Source organism: Lathamus discolor, chromosome 2, assembly GCF_037157495.1.
Source record: "Lathamus discolor isolate bLatDis1 chromosome 2, bLatDis1.hap1, whole genome shotgun sequence".
Classification (NCBI taxonomy): domain Eukaryota; kingdom Metazoa; phylum Chordata; class Aves; order Psittaciformes; family Psittacidae; genus Lathamus; species Lathamus discolor.
Window position 1 is genome coordinate 49,048,670 of NC_088885.1, and position 23,603 is coordinate 49,072,272.

General features: G+C 37.8%; 1 protein-coding gene across 4 annotated transcripts in view; it reads left to right on the plus strand.

Moving 5' to 3' along the window:
- The window catches only part of LARP4B (La ribonucleoprotein 4B), a 57,644-nt gene that overhangs the window by 24,938 nt on the left and 9,103 nt on the right, over nucleotides 1–23,603 (plus strand). For 3 of the 4 annotated variants that reach the window (XM_065666770.1, XM_065666767.1, XM_065666768.1), the window contains exons 3-13: nucleotides 6,840–6,987; nucleotides 7,103–7,264; nucleotides 9,037–9,118; nucleotides 10,047–10,183; nucleotides 12,676–12,779; nucleotides 14,595–14,705; nucleotides 15,197–15,250; nucleotides 15,596–15,805; nucleotides 18,823–18,929; nucleotides 19,415–19,669; nucleotides 21,194–21,239. In XM_065666770.1, the coding sequence (XP_065522842.1) occupies nucleotides 6,840–6,987; nucleotides 7,103–7,264; nucleotides 9,037–9,118; nucleotides 10,047–10,183; nucleotides 12,676–12,779; nucleotides 14,595–14,705; nucleotides 15,197–15,250; nucleotides 15,596–15,805; nucleotides 18,823–18,929; nucleotides 19,415–19,669; nucleotides 21,194–21,239 (1,416 nt within the window). The remainder of the gene's footprint in view (nucleotides 1–6,839; nucleotides 6,988–7,102; nucleotides 7,265–9,036; nucleotides 9,119–10,046; nucleotides 10,184–12,675; nucleotides 12,780–14,594; nucleotides 14,706–15,196; nucleotides 15,251–15,595; nucleotides 15,806–18,822; nucleotides 18,930–19,414; nucleotides 19,670–21,193; nucleotides 21,240–23,603) is intronic. The other variant, XM_065666769.1, reaches the window with a different exon arrangement.

Sequence of the window (23,603 nt, forward strand, 5' to 3'; positions counted from 1 at the left end):
GCAAGTTACTATCACATTGTGGACAGTTTGGGATAGCAAAAGCTTCTCTTTTGGTTCATTAGTCTAAGCAGATATGCACTTAGTTTACTGACTAGATGTGAATGACTAAAAGAGGAAGTGATGTGTCATTTATTTCTATGTTGACAGTAGTAAATTAGCTGTCAGAAGTAAAGTAAGCAAAGGAGATGGAAAGGAAAAGGTGACTGTGGGCTTGTCTGGTAAAGATGTTTGGGTGGGTTTGGTTTTATTTTCTCTTGGAATTTTGGAAACAAAACAGAAATCTTGCAGTGTGATGGTGACCATACAGACAACACAGATAAAACTAAATCATGTCTCAAGCCTTGTATAGGCTGTGTGACTTGCTTTGAAGGCAGCTGTTAAAGTATAATGACAATCAAAAGAGAAAGTAATGGTAGTGGGCTATTAGAAAATGGATCTGTGTTTAGGCAGCCTTTATGCTGCAAGCATAGGTTGCAGTAGACATCAAAATAGATCTTTTACTAATTAGTTGAAAGGCAACTACTTTAATTAGCCTTAGTTACCCCTATTTACTGCTATATGAACACAAAGAAGGCGAGTTGCCGGGCTAAAACTAGTTCAAGTACATCTTGATTAAATTCAACATAAGGTGGATAACCAACTGAAAAATAACTGGGTTATGTACAGATGAAAGAACAATTGAAATAGAATTTAAGGGTCTATCTTTTCTTACTTTATTCTGTGTTTTCAGTATTTTAAGTAACAGAATAGCATCATTTTGTGGTGGTACAATCTGCAAGGTCTCTGAAGGATAAGGTCCAAATTTCAAATAGCAACAATGGATTTGAGAGGAGGTCTGAGTGATGTAGGGATATGTAAAGGCAAATGAGAACAACTGTTTAGAGCAGAAAAGATTGCTGGGTGTTGTCATCTTTTTACTGGGTTTTTATTTTTGAAGAAACAAGCACTTTATTTGGCAAGTAAAAGGAAGTGACCGTAGTCGCCGTCTTCCAATATGTAAATACATGTGTATAAATATGTTCTAATTGTTCTGAGGTCAGAAAGAAGTTACTTATGTATAACAAAGAAGTTATACTGGGGACAAACTTTTGGAAGAAGTAGTGTTTAGTCAAACTACCTTTTAAATCCACCTGAGATTTTTTGTGAGTACCCAGTGTTTTTGAAGGTTGGGTATAATGAATCCTGCCACGGTAACGTGAGGTGGCTGATGATCTTAAGGCCCCCCAGGGAGTACATATTCCTTTTTTTTTTTTTTTTGTTTTTTTTGTTTGTGCAGATAAGTTTAAGAAAAAAAAAAGGCTTGGAACAGAATTAGCTTCTGATAACGTACAATGACTGTTCAATGGAGTACATGAGGCCTTATCTATCTTTAGCCTGCTTTTCCTAAAGAAGTAATCTTGGTGTAGGTTCAACTCTGGGGGAAGGGAGGGGAAGGAGAAAATGATCCAAAGTATGTTTGATCTAATAGCTTCCACTAGTTTAGTCTTCCAAATGGATTTAAACATGTGAAGCCAGAATGCATTTATCCTTGTATAGGAAGTGGGAGATGTATTAAATATGAAGGTGAGCATGTTTTTTGGCACACATGGACATTGTGAAAGATCTCATTTAAATATTCCAATTATTTGGATTAAGGAAGCTCTTCAGGAAATTAAACAATGGAAGTTCATAGGACTTGGTAATAGTTGTAAATGGACTGTAATCTCTAGAATTATTTGGCTTGAATATTACAGTGCATATGATGAAATACCAAAACATTGCTCAGCAACTGGGATTTTGACTTTGAGTGGCAATGACATATGAACCCCGGCATGGTTCTAAAGTGTGCTATTTTTGGCAGCTGGGTGTTAGCTTGTCTCCTCAGAAGCAGTAGAAAGTTAGTTTAGCGTATAAAGGAAGGTGGTTTGCCATGAAAAGACTCCTCTGACACAACTTATTAAACATGGGCTGCTGCTTCAGTAAAGAGTTGAGTAACAGCACAAATGAAGAGAAAACCAGCTTGTTACAAAAATCCGTGGAAGAGGAAGCACCAAAGTCAAGGATAAGTAAAACTTTATCTTCGATTTTAAGAAATGTGAAAAGCCAGGATCTGCATACAGGGGGAAGGATGGCTAATGGGGCAGCTGCAGTAGTTGTCATTGAACATATTCATAACGATGATTGTACAGCATCAAATTCTAAATTTGGGGTCTGGGATAGAAAAGCAAAATATCCATCATATAAAAGCATGGAGAATACTCCTTGTGAGAGCTCTAGGAGAATGTATGATGGACCTTTTAGCTTCTTTAATTCTTTTAGTCACCTTCTGAAGGTCTCTGGTACGTATGGAAATCTGCAGAAAACTGAAGAAAGCAAAGATACGGTTATTCAAAAAGGAGCATCTAAAAACTCTAATAGTGCTAAAGGTCAGCATATGAACTATGTAGAAAATATTAATATTAATAATGGAAATGTAGCTGCAGAAGAGCATTGCTTGTTCGATCGTATTTGTACTTCGAATGTACCAGACATGGTAGAAAGAGGTTTACAGGGTGAAATTTCCTTAAATAGAAATTTTTTGGGGGATTACACAGTTACATGTGACTATTCAAGGCACAATGAAACAACAGTTAATGTTAAAGACTGCAAGAGTGACTGCTTACAAAAAGTTTCAGCTTCAGATAGAGAGATGTCTCCAACATTTTCCTATCTTGATGTAGAAAACAGACAAAATACAAAAGATAGGGAATTTTACAGTATTTGTGTTGTAGATGCTGAAGATCTGAAAGGGGCTGAGGAGGTGCCAGCTACTGTGCATGAAGAGACTGCAGCAGGCATAGATAACTCAGCTGTTACTGATGAAGGAATGTGCAGCATGGCACGACCTCTAGACAGTGGGGGAGAATTTCCAATGCAGCAATCAACACATGTGGAAGCTAAGTTTAATTCACAGAAAGAACTGTTTGAGTGTAAAAAATTGGATAGGTCAAGCATACAGGAAAAGGAAGCAAAGGAATATTGTAGCATAGACATCCAATCTTCTTATGATAACTTACTGGCTAACAGGAGTCAGGTACATGGGTTATATACTGACAGTACAGTAAAAGATGGATTAATAGTTGAAGTATGTGATGAAGTCAACCCTGAGAATCGACAGGAGGAGGTATATACAGGAGGTAATGCTGTCAGCTGTAATGAATCTCTCCACAGAGCTTGTGATTCTGTAAAATTCGTAAGTGCTGCTGAAGGGGACCAATGCACCCCTAATTCAGAAAACACGAAACATGGTGATTGTACTTCCAGTGTGTCGTTAAACACTGGAGTATGTAATTCAGGAAAAAATGAAGAAAGTCATGATTCTGAGATGGTACCATTTGGTTTAAGTAGGCATTCCTCAAGTGTTGTAAGGGAAATAAATACTAAAGAGGTGGCAGATAACATGAGGGGTAACTTTAAATTATCATTCGAGTTACATGAAACGGACAAAGATTCTTTTTTGGTGAGTCAACATGTAGAAAAACTTGAAGAAGACTACTTCCTAAAGCCAGAAAGTGAAGTAAACTCCAATGTGGAAAAGAAAACATTTCAAAGAACATTTGGTGATGACCAGATGCTTGCATCTGACTCCAGTGAGCATCACAGTGTTTTGGAAGAATGCTTGAAAGGTAAAGAGAAATGCACAAGTACAGTTTTGCATAGCAGTGAAGCTTTGAGTATGATGGAAATACACGAAAACTTGGAAGGAAGTTCTGATTTTCAAACTCAAATTATGGGTTGCACTGAAAACAGGACATCAACAGAAGCTGCAAACCATAGTGGCATGGATGAAGATGTCTCTGTGAGTATCACTGAGCTAAAAGGCAATGTGCTTGAGGAAGCTGGTAGTTTGAGTGGAGCTCGATCATGGGTAAGTGATGGCACTTTGACATCTTGTGAGTTACATAACACAGGCACAGATGAAATGTTCCTAAAGAAAAACAGCCTAGAATCTCAGATTTCACAAGAGTCACCAGGGAACAAAGGTAAACTGTGCGAATATTCAAATTCAGATAGCAAAACCAGTGTCTCTTCTATGGCTGTGGAACATGAGGGTATGAATAAAATGGACATGAACGGTAGACAAGATGAGCAACAGGATACATATTCCTTCCACACAGTGGAGAATCAATGGAATGTGGGGACTGATTTAGGCAAAATAGTTGGGGATGTAGTAGAATCTATGAAAGAGACAAAATCTGAAGCTCACCTAAATGAGACAATTGATAACAAGGCCAAAAATGTAAACCAGAATTTGGATGCTAGTATTATTGATTGTGATAAAACCATCTTAAATTGCAATAAAGGCTTAACTCATGATGAGGATAATTACTCTAACTCCACTGTACCTTCATCTTTGGACAATTTTATGCACAAGAGTGTAAAATTGATAGATGACACTAAAAATCAAGAAGACGCTGGTAATCTCTTGCATAAAGCCCATAATAGTTTACCTTCATTGTGTCAAAATGCATATTGTCATGTGTGTGATAAACCAGTAGAAGAGGCTGAGTTATGTCACTGTATCAGTCCAGAGCCAGAAGCTGGGAACACCCAAGTTCCTTTTGGACCTTTTACTGAAGTAGAATCAGAAACTCATGAAAAAAGTGTGTGTGATGTAAAGGAATGTAGTCTTCAGCATGGTCAAGTAGAACAGTGTGTCAGCATCCGCTCAAAGGAGGAGAACCGCACTGGTTTTAGTACGTCAACTGGGAATCTGGAAGCTGTTACCACAGGGAATTTAGAGCAGTTAGAACTCAAGACTGCTGAACTGAAAAGCACCAGTTACATAATAAATGCTCAAATGAATGACTTGACCACAAGTTGGGAACAGATGAAGTCAGATCACAAGATTTTCTCAAACAAAGAGCTTGGAGTTTTTGTTGACCCGGAGCAGGTAGACAAATATGCTGCTACTCCTTCCTATGAAATACATAGGGCCTCTCCTGGTGCCTCAGGATTTCAGCGAGGCAATGAGCTGTGTGTATTAGATCTGGTGGAAGATACACCAAGCGACCAAGAGCACTCCTATGAACTGGACAGACAAAATCCCCATGTTGAAATATGGTCACATTTCATCAGTCTTCAGACTGGCAGTGCTGATTGGACAAATCAGCTGTTTTCTGATACCATTGTTGGTGGTAATGGTGAATATCTGATGGGCTTTTTATGCAATAATGCAATTTCTAACAATACCATGAAGAATGACAGACTGTCTATAGTTAATGAAAACTTCCAGAATGAACCTGAAGATTTAAGAGGTGCTTCATATGCAGTAGGAAGATACCCATATCAGCTGCTAGCACCAGAAAATGTTGCTACTTGGGGATGGCAAGATAACAATGAATTTGTAAGTATTCTGCAGAATTAATTTGATGTTTAGTTTAAAGCTGAAGCTAGGAATTTGCATAAGTCAAGACAAACTGTGGTTTCATTATAGTTAAATATAACGTTGTTTTGTTCTGAAGCTGCTCTCTCTTCAGCAAAACTGAATTCCACAAGGAATGTAGTATCTCAAAAAGTTGCTGAGTGTGGACATATTTTTTTCTGTTTAACTCTTTACCTTCTGTGAAAGTTTAAGCATTGGGCAAAGTATTTTGATTGCAGATTCTCAGTTCTAGTTGAACTTGATATTAAAACTTCAGTATACGGAAGGGAAAATTTCTACAGCCTAATAGCGCTCTTCTTACAGGAAGAAATGTTAAAGTCATAATATTTGAACACTTCCATTTTTTTTACAAGTCTTTATCATTCAGTAGATGTATTTGATATTCTTTAAATCTTTTTTACCTTCTGGATGTGCTTTCTGTGCACTATGATAATGAATATTTGAGTGTGTGTGTGTTTCAGAATAATTAAGGCATTGTAGAGTTTTGGAGTGCCTGTCTTAAACTCTGTAATATTCCTAGCATCCTTAAATTCGCAAAACAAATTTTAATAAGCTTTTTTTAATGTGTGTTCTTATGAGCAGTACTCTTTCCAGGTATAATAAATATATTAAAATATACCAAAGATATTCTGGGTATGGAATAACTGAGTGTGCTTTGCTCAAACATTAGCAAAACAAGAGAAAACTGTCTCATGTTACTGTCAAAAAAAGTATTGTAGATCTTGGCAGTGCAGAGAGCAATCTCTCTGAAGGACAAATATAACCATTTGTATAATGGTTATCTATAACCATATATGACCATTAAATGTGTCCATTTCAAATCACGGCCTAAGATGAGTTAAGTGGATCTGGTAATTGATCCTATTTGTCCTGCCTAGGGGAAAACTTACCTAAATGTTTGCTAATGTTTTTTGTCTTGAAGTCATGACAGAAGTTGTCACGCACATCTCATTGCTTCCAGTTTTTTATGATTCTGTAGAACTGTGTTACATGTTTATATAGATCCAGGAAGAAAAACCAAACCCTGTGCTTTTACGTTTTCCTAATTATTTTATGTTATTTCACAGAAACGGATACTGTGATAATATAGTAAATATCACATTAACATATCTGTTGGAGAACTGCCTGAAGTCTGGGGCAAGTACAGGTTGAGTTAGTCTGTCAAAGGCAAAGAATGTTTGTTACAGTTTCCTTGGCTGGCCTTTTCTGGCCAGGTTCTTTATCAGGGAAGTGAATTCTGTGCTGCACAATTAAATTGTGTTTGTACCTGAAACGATTATGGGATGGCAATTCAGTTAATATATTCAGGTGTGGAAAAAACCCATAACAATACAATCTTGAGTTGCACATCTGATGCTGTTGTTTGAAACTGTACATGTATTTACATGTGTGTGCTGTGCATCCACAAAGTGCATAATCAAATTTCTTTCTGTAGGAGTCAACCAAGGTTTCTGAGTTAAACCCCAATGCAAAGGTTTGGGGAAATCATATGTTACACTTGGAAGCGAGTGGTGCCACTGATGGTAGTGTGAGTAAAACGTGGGAAGAAATACCTGACCAACCTCCAGATTCTTGTAAAGAAGGTATGAATAGAAGTTTCTAGCTGTTGCTCAAGCAAAATTCAGATTTAGTTTTAACTATGATGATACTGTGATTAAAAGGAATGCCTCTTGAGTGTGTTTGTCATCTCTGCCACAGAACTGGATGCCAGTGGTGATGGAGACAAAAAGTATCAGAATGCAGTGCTGACAGAGCTGCAGGAGCCATCACCAGTTGTTTCAGTGTCAGACCAGACAGATATGAACCCTTTGGCTCTCGATCATTCCGAGTATGAGTCTATGCATGAAACCACCCAGACAGGTAAGAGAAAGCTAATATTTGCTTGTACTTGGTTTTAAAAAAGCAAATGTTGAGGTGAACAGTGAGCATCCATTCAAGCAAACAAACCAATCAAACACCAACAAACACACAGAAAACCCACCATAAAAAAACCTACACCACTTTAGTTGTTGCTCTGTGAATAGACTCCAGAAAATTGTCTCTTGTTCTCAGGCTGAGACATATTTGGAAACCAGTCTCCTCCTGTTTGAGTATAGGCCGTATGATGTACAGCACAGAATTGATTATAAGTTCTGGATGTAAATGAGTATTGTTTTCTGAAATGTTTATTCTGAATGCATATCCCTAGTGTAGGCACTTACATTTAGGTGTCTAAGTTACGTGCATTCTAGTTGGGTCAGTAACTGAGGTGAAATTCTCGTATCATTTGTGTCTCAAGTGGTAATGTTAATATGTTGAAAGATCAGTCTTGTACTTAAAATGCTAAAATTAGCAACAATTTAGTCTAAATTCTTTGCATTGTTTTAATGAACATTCATTATTTTTCTTCAGTGCAACTGTTAGCAGCTGTAGTTTATACCAGTAAAAATTCATATAATTATGGATTTTTGCCAGGTTTTAGGCAAGGAAGAAAGAGGAGATGAAGGGAAACAGTGGTTAGTACATGAGATGTGTATTTCTCAGGTGTTGGCATTATCTACATCAGAATAGAACCCAGGAAGGACAAAATGGTGGGAGGAAATTAGAAGCTGCTATAGGAAGAAGAAAGGCTAAGGAGAGCTGAAGGATGAAAGTTACTGAAGAAGGGAAGAGTATAGAGCATAGCAGTTGGTGTGAAATACTTACACCCAAACCAAACCACAAAGACAACAAAAAACCAAACCTAACTTACATTTATGTAACATGTTACTAAATGTTTTATAAATCCCTAAAAGCCACTCTAAACTTCTGACCTTCAAACACTTCTCCCACTTAGCTTACCCTCAACTTAACTGCAGTCTACTGAGTCTAAAATAAAATGAACCTGAAATAAGTGTTTTCACGTGATGATTTTGAAACTTCCAGGTATAACAAAAAAGTTCATTATTCCTTCTTAACCAAGAAATTAATTGATCACACATCTGTTGTTAAGTGATTGGGTATGAGCTGGCAGGGTGCACTCGCAGTCCAGAACGCCAACCGTATCCTGGGCCGCACCAAAAGGAGCGTGACCAGCAGGTTGAAGGAGGTGATCCTGCCCCTCTACTCTGCTCTTGTGAGACCTCACTTAGAGTATTTGGTGTCCTCCACGTAAGAAAGACATGGAGCTGTTGGAGCAAGTCCAGAGGAGGACCACAAGGGTGATCAGGGGGCTCGAGCACCTCACGGTTGTGTTGGGAATTTAGAGTGAGGCCAGAAACATGAGGTCCTCCATAACATTGCTTGTGTGCTGTATTGGTCAGCTGTGTAGTTAGGGTTTAGTCAGCTAGAAATGGGTTAATTTCCTAAGACTGGAAGACAGATATAATTAGCTCTGTATTTACTTTGAGATGTTTGTAACTGCTCCTCTAAAACTGCTTCAGATTTTTATGTATTTGGAGAGCAAAAGCTAACAAGTGAGGTCAGACATGGTTTTTTTGTTGAATGACAAGTGTTCCCGTGCAGTTTTAGTGGGTGGTAAACTGATATGCAATGAACATTATGGAATTTGAAAACTTGTTATTGGTTATACAGCCAGTAATAGATATGATGGCTTGATTAAAATACATGATGTGTAATATAGCAGCACTAAATTTAATTATTTTAATTATTAGGTGGAAGTGAACAGTTGCAGCCAGAAGGCCAGGAAGATTTACGAGAATTACTGAAAAAAACACTGGAATTCTGCTTATCTAGGTATGTGCATACCTAAATGTAGCAAACTGGAGGATAAGTAACAAGATCAGTACCTAATTTGGGATGTGTGTTAATAGATTCTCAGTTGTCACTTAAAACTGAGTGGAAAGGATGAGAATTTTGGGGGAAGTAACACATAAGTTCCAGAGTATTGTACGATATACCTTTTAAGTCTTACATGAAATTTCTAGGCCTAAAACCTAAATTAGCAAATACATTGTTCTAAAGTGAGATTACTTACAAGCAGTTACAGATTAAGTGAATTTTTATGACTGCTGATGATGTTTTTTGATGCAAATTAAAGCTGCATCAAACTTAAGCCATTTGGTAAGCTTCTTTTTAAGCTATTAATTTTAGAATTTGCATTGATACAAAAGCAGGATTTTTTTTATGTGCATCTATAGATCCCTTTATATTCTAAGTTAAGGATCAATAAAACAAACAACAAAACAACAACAAACAAAACCACCAAAACTCACAAAAACAATAAGTTAAGGGCTCTGAATCATACACATTCCAGTATAGACTGATGCAAGATCATCAAAGTAGTTTACTTGTACGTAATTATTCTCAGTGCTTGTGTCTTGATAAAAGCATCCTAAACACATGTCTTAATAACCTAGAACAATTTCTAATCTGTGTACTCCTGCACAGCCAGTTACTCAGTGGTCATTTAGAGTAATGAACTTTACCTCCACAAGCATGTAATATTGCTATGTGCTGCCTGAACAGGAAGATGTCTGAAGGAAAAGTAAAGACATTTTCATATTTTATGGGAAGTAAACTATATAGGTAGACTGGGGAGTTGTTGAAAATGCTGAATACAAAATTCAGTGTAGGAATCTGTCTTCTACTATGTGAGGTTTTGTTTCGCGTTCATTGGCAAAAGTTACATCTGTGACTTTTCTTTTTTTTTCTTTCCCAACAGAGAAAATCTTGCCAGTGACATGTATCTTATATCACAGATGGACAGTGATCAATATGTGCCAATAATGACAGTTGCAAACCTTGATCATGTCAAGAAACTCAGTACTGATATGGATTTGATTGTCGAAGTGCTGAGATGTAAGTAAAAAGCAATCCCTTGATGCTAGAAAGCATTTTGGTTATTGCCGTAGGACTGTTAATCTGGATTTTCAATCTCTCTTCCTTTTTTAACGTATTGTGATAAAATGCTTTTCTTTTTCTGTGAAGTATTAAATAGGGCAAACAGCTTCCAGTTTAGACCATCACAATTATAGGACTGCAGGTTTATCAAAGCTACTTCACATTTGAGGTATTGAGTAATGACCTATGTAAATGAGAATAATGTGAATTTAAATTGTGGAACGTGGTGGGACAACTCACACTACTGGAGGATCACAGTGGGTGGCTACAGGCGGTTTCATAAAGACAAGGCAGGGAAGAACAGAAGGAGGGGTTGTGCTCTACGGTAAGGAGAATCCTGAATGTTTAGAAGTCGGCTACAGCAATTATGGAAGCCCTACTGAATGCCTCTAGGTCAAGATCAGAGGAGATCTTGGAGTAGGCATCTGCTACTGACCTCCAAACTGAGATAAGTCCAATGAAGCATTATTTAGGTCACTTAAGCAAGCTTTGGTTCATCAGAACCTGGTTCTTATGGATTACTTCAAATACCCGGACATTTGTTGAAAGAACAGTATAGCAGCTCACATGTCATCCATCAAGTCCCTGGAATGTGCAGAGGACTGCTTCCTCATACAGATGTTAGTTGTGCCAGTCAGGAATGAGGCACTGCTCGACTTGCTACTCACAAATCAAGAAAACCTACTGTGTAATATCTCAGTGATAACATTGGCTGTTGTGATCATAACATTCTGGTGATCTGGCTGAGCACACTGCAGGTTAGGACTAAGACAAAGATTTTTGGGTATTAGAAGAACAAATTTTGGCTTGCTCAGAGCTCAGCTGGGAGAGATTCCATGGGAAGCTTCCACAGAGGATAAAGGAGGTAACAAGCGCTGGGGGTTTTTCAAGACCTTTTTCATGGAAGCATGAAAACTGCTCATGCCCTTTAAAGGTAGGAGAACTAGGTGGAGTGAGAGGCTTTCTTGGCTTAACTGTGAGCTTGTGAGTCAGCTCAAAACCAAACCAGAAGCATACCAGAGATGGAAAAGTGGACAAATACCTGTTGAGAACTACAAGGGAAGGGCATTGCCATGGCATGCAGAGATGCAGTTCGGAAAGCAAAAGCTCACTGAAATTGGCCAGAGATTTCAAAAGCTACAAGAAAGGGTTCTTCAGGTATTTAAACAACAAGCAGAAACATAGGAAAATACTGGCCAGCTGTCACATGAGAGAGGTGAATTAGTCGCCATCAGTGCTGAAAAGGCAGATGTTCTCAAGACTTTCTCTGTCTTTACCAGCACTGCTGAGTCTCAAGCTCTGGGAACAAAAATCCAGGTTGCAAACACAGACCCACCACCAATGAAGGAAGAGTTTGTATATGAACTATTACAAGAGCTTGAGCCCTACAAATCAGTAGGCCCTGACAATATCTGCTGAACATGTTAAGAGAGCTGGTGAGTGTCATTGCAGGGCCATTCTCCCTAAACTTAGAAAGGTAATGGAGATTGGGGGATGCCCCAGAAGACTGGAACAAAGCACACATCACCAAAGACTACAAGAACTTGCATCAACAAGGTCATCAACAGCAGAGATAGGGTTATTATCCCACTCTACTTGGCACCTGACAGGCTACAACTAGAATCCGATGTTCAGTTTTAGTCTCCCCTAAACAAGAGAGATGTGGACAGGCTGCAGATGCGGTCAGAGAAGGGCCACAAAGATAATCAAAGGACTTAGAAGCCTGCCGCATGAGGAAAGGCTGAGAGAACCAGGTTTGTTCTGCCTTGAGAAAAGAAGGCTCAGAGGAGACCTTCTCACTGTGTTCTGGTATTTAAGGAGTGGTACAAAGAAGATGGAGACGCCCTTCTTACAAGGAGTCCCACGAAAAAGATGTGAGGTAGTGGGTACCAGTTAACCTTGGGAAGATTCCAGTTGGACACTAGAGGAAAATTTTTCACCATGAGAACAACCAGACTCTGGAGTAATATCTTAGGGAATCGGTGGATTCTCCAGTGTTGGATACATCTAAGATTCAGCTGGACAGTGCGCTGGGGCATCTTGTGCTTTTGCCAAGGAAGGTTGGACCAGATGATCCTTGAAGTCACTTCTGACCTGATACTCTATTAATAAATTGAGATTAAATTCTCAGGAAAGGCTAATGGACATAACCACTAAGGTAGGAATCAAAAAAGAGCATGACTCAGTGTGTGCCTCGGAATAAAAAGCTAGTAAGTTGGGATTTTCAAGGCTGGAAGAGTAGGAAGAGTGTGAAGGTTTTAAGGAACATGACTACTTAGCTTCATATGTCTGAAAGTATCATCAGCCGTCTTCTACTTGTCTCTGGATGTTCAAATATTTTGAACTTTAGCACAAGAAGCTTTGCGTTGTAAAACTGTTCACAGCATCTTTCAGTGTGCAGAGCTATAATTGCTGATAGCTAAAATACAATTTTGTCTTATCTCTCTTAGCATTGCCTTTAGTCCAAGTGGATGAGAAGGGAGAAAAAGTCAGGCCAAATCAGAATCGCTGTATTGTGATTTTACGTGAAGTACCTGAATCTACCCCTATTGAAGTAAGTATTTAATTGTTTAGTAAAGAATGCTTTTCCCTTAGGATTTGGTAGTTAGATTTCCTCCAGATTTCAATAAACATATCACATTTTCTTAATACATTATTACTTAGTTTCTAACAGCATTTCTGAACCTTGGTTTGGTGCATGTGTGTGGATAATAAATGTATTTGATAGAAGCGTGTTGCTTATAGGAAGACTGTGGTAAAACAGGTAGCTCTGCAGAGGGATTAAAAACTGAATGTTGTCATAGGTAGAGATAATTTTCTTAGACTCTGGTTTATCCATATGCACGTAGTGCACAGCTCCTTGGATAAATGGCAAATGAAGATGAGGGAAGATAAGTCTTAGAATGGAAAATGCTGCTGCTGCACCTTGAAGCTTGTTGGGGTAAAGTAGTTAAAGCTTTGCAAACATTTCCATAATGCTGAGGGTAGAGTTGTCAGCAGATCACTGAGGAGCTCCACTGGCTTGTGGAATAAGAGTGTGAGAGTAGGCAACTTAATTCTTTGAAAGATACCCAGTGCAGACTCAGGTGTAGCTGGGACAACGTCTAACTGAAAGACTGGAAAACAGTGGTTGGGACATAGATTAAATCACCTTGAATTTTCAAAAAGGAGAAAAGGCAAAGATTCTTGATGCTGGGTAGGTATTTTAATTTCCCCTCTTTAATTTTACAAGGAAAAATAAAGGTGCTAAGAGTTGTTTCTCTTGATAGTCTTCATACTAAAATAAAAAGTACTGCAGTTCAAAAACTTACAACAAGGAAGTGGCCTTAATAACCAGGAGTATGAAACCAAATGCTGAAAGGAATCGGAGGGAAGAACTTAGTTATGCTAAACAGATGGCTTAAAGATATCAGTTGCTTTTAGCTTTCTGTATAATATGTAACCTTTCAAACACTGCCTAGCTTTTAATAGTATAGGTATAGTTGTTTTTTTGTCATCAATTTGTCAGGTTGGATACATTAGCACTGGGGGGTCACTCTAAAATGCTTAATAACAGGCAAAGTTCTGAGCAGTCTTTATTTTCAGAAGAGGTGGTCTGAAGTGTTTTATACATTGCATGTATAAATTTGCTAGACTGGAAAATCTAAAATCAACTGGCCACACTTAATGGGAAAAGTTTCTGCTTAAATAAAGCCTGAGCATGCTACACTAGAAAATCTGACTGTAAGACCTCCCAGATTGCATTGTTTTGTGATGCTGCCCGCCTCAACTCTGTGACAAAAATAATGTGCAAACAGATTAAAACAAATGAAAAAGTCCAAGACGTGGGTTGTTTTCTGTAGAACCTAGCTGATTGGTTTTGAGTTAACGTAAGCCCTCTTTCAAATCTATTAATCTGTAGACGCTTGAGTTGAAGTGTGTTTCCAGGTTTCTGCTGAAAGGATGGGGGTGGGGGTGGGGTGTTCTACCCCATCCAGCATGCACAGGTTTTTATGTGGTTTTGGGGACAAGGGAGATAGAAATAGATGGGTTTTGGCACTTGATGCCCAATTCAAGTGTTTCTCTATGGCCAAAATAGATTCTCTCCTCTGATTTAAAGGAACAGGCTACTTCTACTTGCAGCATGGCCTTAGACAACACTTGTTTGAATTTCTTCTAGTTAGTGGGGAGTTTGGAGAGAGCTAACACTACTTAACTGCAGGTGTTCTGAAGTGTTCTCAGTTCTGTTTCGTAAGCCTGAAAGCTTTTTATCTTTCTTACTGGAGTTCCAGTGTTCTGTGCTTTAAATTGATGTTTTCCTCTGCCTATTAATTTATTTTTTTCTTCCCATCCTTTTCTCTCCCTTCTTATCAAAACCACTTTTTTGTAGGAGGTTGAAGCACTTTTCAAAGGAGATAATTTGCCTAGGTTTATCAACTGTGAGTTTGCCTATAATGACAATTGGTTTATCACGTTTGAATCGGAAGCCGATGCACAGCAGGTAACGCTGGTTTTTTTGAAGCGTTTAGAATATGAGTAGACGAGGATGGGATAAGGGTGGGCTGACAAGAAAGAAACTGTATTGTAACCATGTAACAATTTAGAGGAAAAATACCTAAACCTCTAAAACCAGTAGTGCTTCCCCTTAGCTAATATCCAGTTATCAGTACTATTAAACACCCTGTAAGAGTTTTATCTTGTTCGCATGTCCTGGTTTCCTGGCCAAAGCTATAATTTTTTTGTACTAAAGACATTGGTATTTTGGATGACAGATTGAAATGTTTCAATGGTAAGAATTAAGATCTTGTTTTAATGTTACTGAAGCACTTCTGCAATGATAACTTAAATCTTACTGAATGCAGATTATATTTGAGGGGTTTCTATAGTCTTAACATTAGCAAGCACTTCAAGAATTATTGTCGGGATTAGCCTGTCAAAACTTAAGTTTCCTTTGTTTAAATTATACTTGACAAATTTTATAATTTTGTAAAGGCTTACAGATACCTGAGAGAAGAAGTGAAAACTTTCCAAGGAAAACCGATTAAGGTAAATAGAGCTTTATGCTTTCTTGGGGGGCATGCATGTATGTGTTCTAGTTTGGGGGTAGGTGGTCTCCCTGTGTTTAACGTAAATTTATGGTCTGATCTCAGCAGCTGTTTGACCTGGAGATCGGTTTTGAAACATAGCACGTGCCATTATACTACTTTTTCCTCCTTTCTGGCAGCGGTATATCCATCCCTGCATCAGGCCAGCATTCAGCTTTTCATACCTTCCATGAAGGCAAAAGCAGCGACTGACAAGTGTCCAGTAAAAGTTTGAGAGATGCTAGTTTGAACTATTCTGATTTAATTTGAAAGGCTGCTGTAATAAATAATCCAATCTGCTTTGCAGGCAAGGATAAAAGCAAAGGCTATAGCTATAAACACTTTTTTGCCAAAGAATGGATATAGACCTCTGGATATGAACCTGTACACGCAGCAGCGTTACGCAACATCCTTTTACTTACCTCCAGTATACAGTCCACATCAGCAGCTGCCATTGTACAGCTTAATTGGTCCACAGGCCTGGTCAGCTACACACAGCTACCTTGACCCTTCATTGGTAAGTCTCTTGATTATGAAACAGTTGCATTCTTTTGAAAGTTTTCTATTTTCTTGTGTAATTCTGAAGTCTTGAGGCGAAGGGAGTGAATGTATCCTGAAGAGAGGAGTTGAAGATACTGATTCTTCTTGAAAAACAGCACTTCAAAGTTCTTCCCATGGTGTACAAGATTAAGTATTTAAAAATTGTATCTGGTCTTGGACTGCATTTGATTTTTTCTTTTTTCTTTTTTTTTTTTTTTAATTTTTTTTTGACCTTTTAGGTTTTGAAGCAGTTTTTTAGTAAAGATTATTAATGAACCATTACCAGTAGAAATCTTCACTACTTAAAGACTTCTTTAAAAGACTACTAAAAGACTTCTTAAAACACTACTAAAAATCTTCTTTACTAAAAAGCTACTTTTAGTAATGGTTAAAAGCCTCTTTAGGAATTATATCTTCAGAATATGTACATGAATACCAGAAAAAGCAATTCTTGTATGTGCTGTGTAAACTTAATGGTATCTGATGAATAAGGATAGCTTAGTATTTTGATTTTCCAGCAGGAAAATGAGTTCTAGGTTGACATGTTGAATTACCCTTTTTGCCATGTTCTTTAAGTAAAACATTTTCTGTGCAAAAGTAATGTCTCTTTTGGCAGTAAAAAAAAAAAATAAAAATTATGCTTAATTTTAAAAACATTTCTTAAAGGGGCTATTGGTAAGCCTTTAGAGCTCAGGTAAGTTTAGAGCTTACTAGCAGTAAGGATTTATATACTCTAATGGGAGGTCAGCTGCCTCCTGCAGTGCTGCTCCCAACACTGTGATATTCCCATCAGAATTGCCTTGGCCCCTTTTAGTCAGCCTTTGTTACCCTACCAAAAACTCATATGAATATAGTTTTCTATAATGACTGGGAGACTAAGGCTGTCCTGTGTAGAACCTCTTTTTCCCCTCTGTAAATGCCTCTTTCCTTGGGGCTAAAAAACTAGGGTAGCAATGTTCAAAATTAGAAGCTTTTTAGAGGTTTTTTTGGCAGAGGATTAAAGTGTCCTTGAACAAACTTCCTGTGTACTGAACAGCAAGCTAATTAAAAAGTTGGTGTGCTAAACACTTCACACACAGGGAAGGTAGCCAGGGCCTTTTCAGAGGAAGGCTTTTAAGGGGAATGAAGAATGTGGGGGAGACAAGGTTGTGTAGTGAACAATGTTCTTCCAGGAGAAAGCAACCTTATTAAGCAGCAATGAATGTGATTCTTCCTTAGGATAAACAAGACTGACTATTGCACAGTCTTGCTATGGGTTAATAAAGTAGTTGGGTGGCACTGATGTAGGTTAATTGTCCACAGGTTCAAGCACAGCTTAGTGTGTATCTGCCTTACATCATCCTAGAACTTTCTGTATTCCAGAAAGGTTACTAGTCTTGGCCCTTAGGGGAAGACATTACAAGTTAGCCAGCATTAAAGGTCTCATGCCTTTCTCAGTAAAATGAGAAAATTAACTAGCAGAGCTTTGCCTCACACTATTTTGCAGCTTATTGTCATTAGTTAGCTGCATTTTGTGTACATTGATGTAATAGGATATTTCTTGAACCTTTATAGGAGGAGCTATATTTGAATAGAAACTACTTGAGAGGAGAACAGGGTCTATGATGAACAATGACACAGGAATAGTTCTCATGAGACAGGGTTGCACTTTGTATGTATACTTGTGTGCAAAGGTCCAAGCTTTTCTTCTGCTTCGACTTAAACACTAGCTGTGCTATGTCTCATGTTTAATTTGAGATTAAATGCACGCAGTAATGTGGGCATACAGTTTTAGTTCTGAAACTAGAATGTGGTAACACATGTCCTCAGTTCTAAAACCTACCTACTTCATCAAGTACTTAATAGTATTTGAGGAAAGATCTAGTTTGTCCTGCTTGTTTTCCTTTAGTATGTTCAGTGTCTTCTCATAAGGTTCAGGAGTTGCTCACTAGCTTTGAATTTTAGTGCTCAAGTTCAAACTATTAAAGCAGAAAGCAGTATTTGGATGAAACTTTGTTCCTACAAATAGCTGTATTAAACTCCTAATAGCTATTTTTTGGAGCCTGAGGTAGCATTTTTGCTAGGTTAGGCTGTCAGTAGCTTTGCATGACAGCTTTGGTGTTAGATTTTATTTTCTATTGTCTAGTGATTTACTTTTGCTTTTGAAAGAAAGGTTAAACAGGCCTAAATGTACCTTTATAGGAAACAGTCTTAATCCCAGCTGTTTCTCATAATTATATAAGTGTAGAAAGGGTGCTACACAGAAGTCTTACTGTTCTGCATTTTAGTTATTTTTCAGGGGGAGAAGACAAGCAAGCATTTGCTGTTGCTAATAAGAACGTTTTCTGGATGAAACTTATTCATACATTAAAGTGGAGAAAAGTGTGTTAGTGAGGTTGGAGAAACATGTACTATGAACATATTTCAAATTTTGATATACCTTGTTAATACAAGACATAGATATGCACCCACCTCAACATCATTTCCTAATGTTGCTTCTTTGTGCAGCAAGGCACTAATTCACATTTCAAATAAGTTGGCAAGATGTGAAAAGAATCAGATGTCCACTTAACATAGACTTACTCTCTAGGCTTTATTAGGTGTCATGTGGAAGGTAAGTAGAATGAGGAACTAAAACGATGTTTTTTGGATTTAGGGAGGGATTCACATACAAGTTATACTTACAGGCTTTGTAGGTTAGACTCTTTGACAAAGCAGGATCTCTGTACTCTGAAGTCATGCGTGGTATGGTGTGAAGTTGCATTACTTACAGCCATGAGGTTTGGCTCAATGTTTTTCAATCCTTTTAACAAATTATCAGGACTTGAATATATGTAGTGGCCGTTTTCTCAAAATTCAGCATTTTGTCAGTTGGTTACACGGCACTGGACAAATTCTCTATAGCTGTTTGAGCCAGTCTTTTAAATACTGCCCTGCAGAGAATATCATAAAATATGTGGATAAGCAAAAAATAGTACTTTGTTCGTAATTATGAGCATGCCATATATTCTTTAGGTAACACCATTTCCAAATGCTGGATTTATCAATGGGTTCACATCTCCAACCTTCAAGCCTGCTGCTTCTCCGTTGACTACACTCAGACAGTATCCTCCCAGGAACAGGCAAGTTCAACCATTTTTTAATAGTATACACAAGATTTTATTATCTTGCATGTGGGGGTTTAATCTGCTTACTTCAGTAACACGTAAAAATACTTGTGAAATTGAACCTAGTGCGAAGCGAGGCCAAAGGGCAGGTGGAGCTGCTCTTGTTAGTAGATGTATTGTTTCTAAATGTAAATGGACTGTCTGTTCCATGATTTAGGGTATTCAGATTAAATATTCTGAATGATGGCATGTGATCAGCAGGATTATTTGTACAGTATTTTTAATTTCAAGTAGTTTTGAATAAAGCCATAGTTGAGAGTAGGCAGTGAAAAGGTTAATTTAGTTAACTCACATGACCTGTTAAAATGAATATTTATCATTCTTATAAACAAAACTTGCAATCAAGGACTAAAGATCTTACTTCTTCTGAATTCTGTGTATGGACTTAGGCCTCAGGAGATCTCATAGTACGTATGTTGAAATGACTTTTGAATTTGTAGGAATCCTAGCAAGTCTCATATACGACATACAATACCCAGTGCAGAGAGGGGACCTGGGCTTCTAGGCAGTCCTACAATATTCGACTTTTCTGCTGATCGTTTAATCAATGGCGTCAGGAGTCCACAGACGCGGCAGCCAGGACAAAACAGGACACGGATGCAGAATGCCACCACGAGTTATACCAAGAGGGAAGTGGGAACTGGACGGATGGAACAGACCAGCGTTGACTCGTCTCCTGGATTAGGTAGAGGAAGGTGAGTGTACTGTTGTTGTCCTCTGAACAACCTGTATACCTGCTTCTAAACGGCTTCTTCTAGTACAAGAGGTATGGTATTAGTACTGTTCTCATTAGTGTTTTAAACTGAGACTGTCTTTCCTCAAAACTAAGATCTTGGAAAGTACTTCAGAGAGTGCTAAACATAGAACAAATGCAAAGTGGACTTGCATACTTTCATACCAAATGAAAATGATTAAGGGCAACCAATGAGCAGTTTACAGCTGTAAGATCTAATTCTCAGTCCTTTCTTTGTGTTGTAAGAAAGTTTTTGCATGTTGTAAGAAAGTTTTTGCATATTAAACTTTAGTGAAGCAGTTCTGCTCATTCCATTGTTCAGCAGTGTAGATTGTGCTAATAGTGCTCATTTTTAGTTTTTTCAGTTTAAAGATCAGTATTTTTCCCAAATTAGACATTTAGAACAGAGAGGATGGATTGGTATGGAGGGAGGGGAAAAAATTATATGCTATTAAGCAGGCTGCTGTTATGCATTTAAAACAAAAACACAGACACCTAAAAAACCTCCTACAAACCAACACCTCCCTCCCACCAAAAAAACCCAACCTGACAAAACAAAAAAAAAAAAGCAAACAGAGAAACAAAAAAACCCACACCAAGGGAGCTGAAAATTGGTGGCACCTATATTATATGTGAGCATTTAGGAGGCTTATCTTGAGTTTTTTCAATACAGTTCTGATAAGTGCTTTAAAAAGTACTGCGCAGCTTCGAATGATGGTCGTGTTTGTGTCTCCAAGTAAATTACATTCAGTGACTTACTAAATTGGAAGGTATCTTGAGTCTTTTGTAGATTATCTATATTAGACTTGTATTGCATCATTACAAAATTAAGTGGGGAATTTGTGCAAGGATTGCAATACTTCTGTAATCTAATTTGACAAATTGTGTTATAACTGGTGAATAAAAGTATGATTAAGAACATAAGAAACAAGTTTCTTCAAACTATAGCCTACAAAAATGTACAGGAGTAGTAAGAACTTAAATTTATACTCTGAAGTTACAGTATTGAATATATTAATAACATTAATAGTCAAACTTAGAAGATACATTGCAGCCAAGTTAAAATGCATTGGCAAATTTTTGAAATGTAGCTTGGATGTGCTTTATCTCAATTGAAAGTGGTTATCTGTATTTCAAAAGTTACATAGATATATAAAAAAAAAAACCTCACAAAAACCCCAACCCAACAACAAAAAAAAAACTTTGCCCATTGAAGGATTTTGTCTAAACCTTGTATGTAATCTGCACTGAGATGTTTTTAACACAGGAATTGTTTGTAACCATTGTATTCTTATGCTGACTTGTATTAAGATCCACACCTCTTTTTTAATGACAGCTTGCTAGAAATTTTTCCCCAAAACACTTTAATAACCTGCCTAGAGTGAAGATGGATGAAATAACAATGTGAATTAACTTCTTCTATTTTCACCAGCTGCCTTAGATTCATTTATAGGCAAGGTTCTAATAACTGCTTTCTTTCCCTTAGGAAAAACTCATATGGCTACCGAAAGAAAAGGGAGGACAAGTTTACAGTGAGTGTTCATGATCATTTTCATCTATCTTAAAAACAGGGTAACAAGTCAATAGTATGGATATTATGTGGAGTAGCAGGTGAGGTAAGTTATTGCACAAGCAATTGTATGTCACAGTTGACTGAAGACAGCAGCTCATTAAAGTCACATCGGTTTACTGCATTTGGGTATCAGAGAGGGTTGTCCATTAATGCAGAAGTCAGAGGAAAAGTTAAAATTACTCTTTTATAGTAGCAAAAAAATTACATCTTGGTGTTACTTTGTCAGGATGCCAGTGTTTTATGTTTAGGGAGAGTTATACAGCTAAGCTGAAGTTCAAAACACTTGATAGTTACTGTTCTGTAAATGTTGAACATGTTATAGATCCATGTGTCGTAATGTGTAGCTAGAATGTTAGTTAAGGGGTCAGTTCTGTTTCTTAAATGCCTTTCCAAGTACCACTTGGTAAGATTATACTAAGATTATAGTTTTGGTAAACTTAAATTCAAGGTGAATACTTAAATAGCTTTGATACTTGAAAAGGCTGGACTAGGCATTGTGTAGAAGGAAAAAAAATACATAATTTTCTGGTAGGACTTAAAGTTTGGTTTGATAAAACCAGGCGCTTCTCTGCAGTTCATTTTTTCCACACATGGCATGTTGATGAAGTTGAACTGTATTATTTCCCTATTCATGTTCAAATGACTAATTCAAATTAAAATAACCCCACTGCATGAGCCATCATAGCACTTTGAAAAAGGTCTGCAATCATCATGTTGTGATTTTTGTGGCTCATGCTCTCGAGTAGCCTTAGGGGTCTTAGGTAAAGGAGCATCAAGTTTTGGAAAGCATAAAATGACAAGTGGTTCCTTTCCTTTAGCTGCTCTTAGTTCTTGTCAAACTTCTCGGAGCCTGATGAGATCAGATTAGGTGTAGGATTCTCCGTACTGCTTTCTTTTGCCTCTTCAAAGCTACTTGAACTTTTAGGTTGATGTTTTCCTATCAACATCTTTTTCTGTCTTTGGAAGAACAAGGAAGTGGTATAGGTTAGGCAAGTCAGTGGCTAGAGTGAAAGAATTGCCTTGGACACTCTTACTGACCAGACAGGCTCTTCTCACTCATCCTACTGTAAAGACTATTAACTTTGAATATAAAACTGGTAGACCTGAGTTCTTTGCAGACCCACAGTTCCGTTCTCTCAGCAGCAGGCCCTAATTGCAGCCTGTGCAGCCAAGTTCTTTCTAGTCACTTCTGGCTCATGAATCTTTAGCCTGTACTATCCAGTGATGTAACTTGAACAGAGGTGAGAGCTGCTAGGAAGGAGTGTACTCTGAAAGATTTAACATTTCACCCCTCTAGACTGTGGAAATAATTGAATCTAGGATCCTATTTCTTGTGTGATTAATGTACATAGGGCAAAACTACAACCAGTTGTATTTGAAAGGAGTGATGACTTATTTGAGGTGTTTTTTTGTTGTGTGGTTGTTTTTTTTTTTTTTGTATAAAGTAAAAAATTACAGAGAGCGTGCATGCTTGTGTGGAGAGCATGACCCTTTCTGATCAGATTGTATCTGAGGCTATAGACATAAGCCAGTTATTCAGTTATCCACTTCTATGCAGTCGGCAGCTCAAAACCCATTGAACTCCCCCCTAGTTTTACTAATTTAAGGGGTTAATGGTATTTGTCTCTCTGTGTTGCATTTTTCAGACTCATCCATATAACTTAAAATGTTTGTAACATACAAAAGTATTATCTATTGTAGGGCTTTAGTCCTCTTTAAGAAAATGGACTGCTGTGATTTAAAGAATGATGCTGGGAGAGGAAAGAAAAAAGCCCCTAAAAAATCAAAACAAAATCCCACAAAACCAAAAAGTTGTTCCTCTTGCAGTTTGAGCTGGATAAGTGTAGTCTCTCTCTGACCCTTTGACAGGTCACCTGACTTCTGGTTTTGGAGGTTTGCAGTCTCCATTGCTGTAGCACTCTTAAATTGTTTTCAGGGGGGTAATTCTGGATGAGTAGCAGTCCTAGGAGTTGCAGTTGTTCTTGTCTCTCTACTGTTTCCTTACTTCCTTCTCAACAAACACTTCTTATGATGTAAACTGGAGTCTGTGGAGAGACCTCAAGGCTAGTTTTGTAGGTATTGCTCTTCATGAGGAAGAAGGGGGAAAAGGTTAAGTAATGCCACAGCTTTCTGTCCAGAAGCATTCTTTTTGCATTCAGACCATCTTGCTGTATACCCATAAATATTTCCCTTTTCAAAATGGGAATTCTCTCAGACTACTTTGCATTTGGTATTCTGCAGCAGAGATCACTTTAGCACAGGCTTGAGCACAGTCATGATACAGATGAAGTTAACTAGTTAATTCACTTATAGCATATTACAA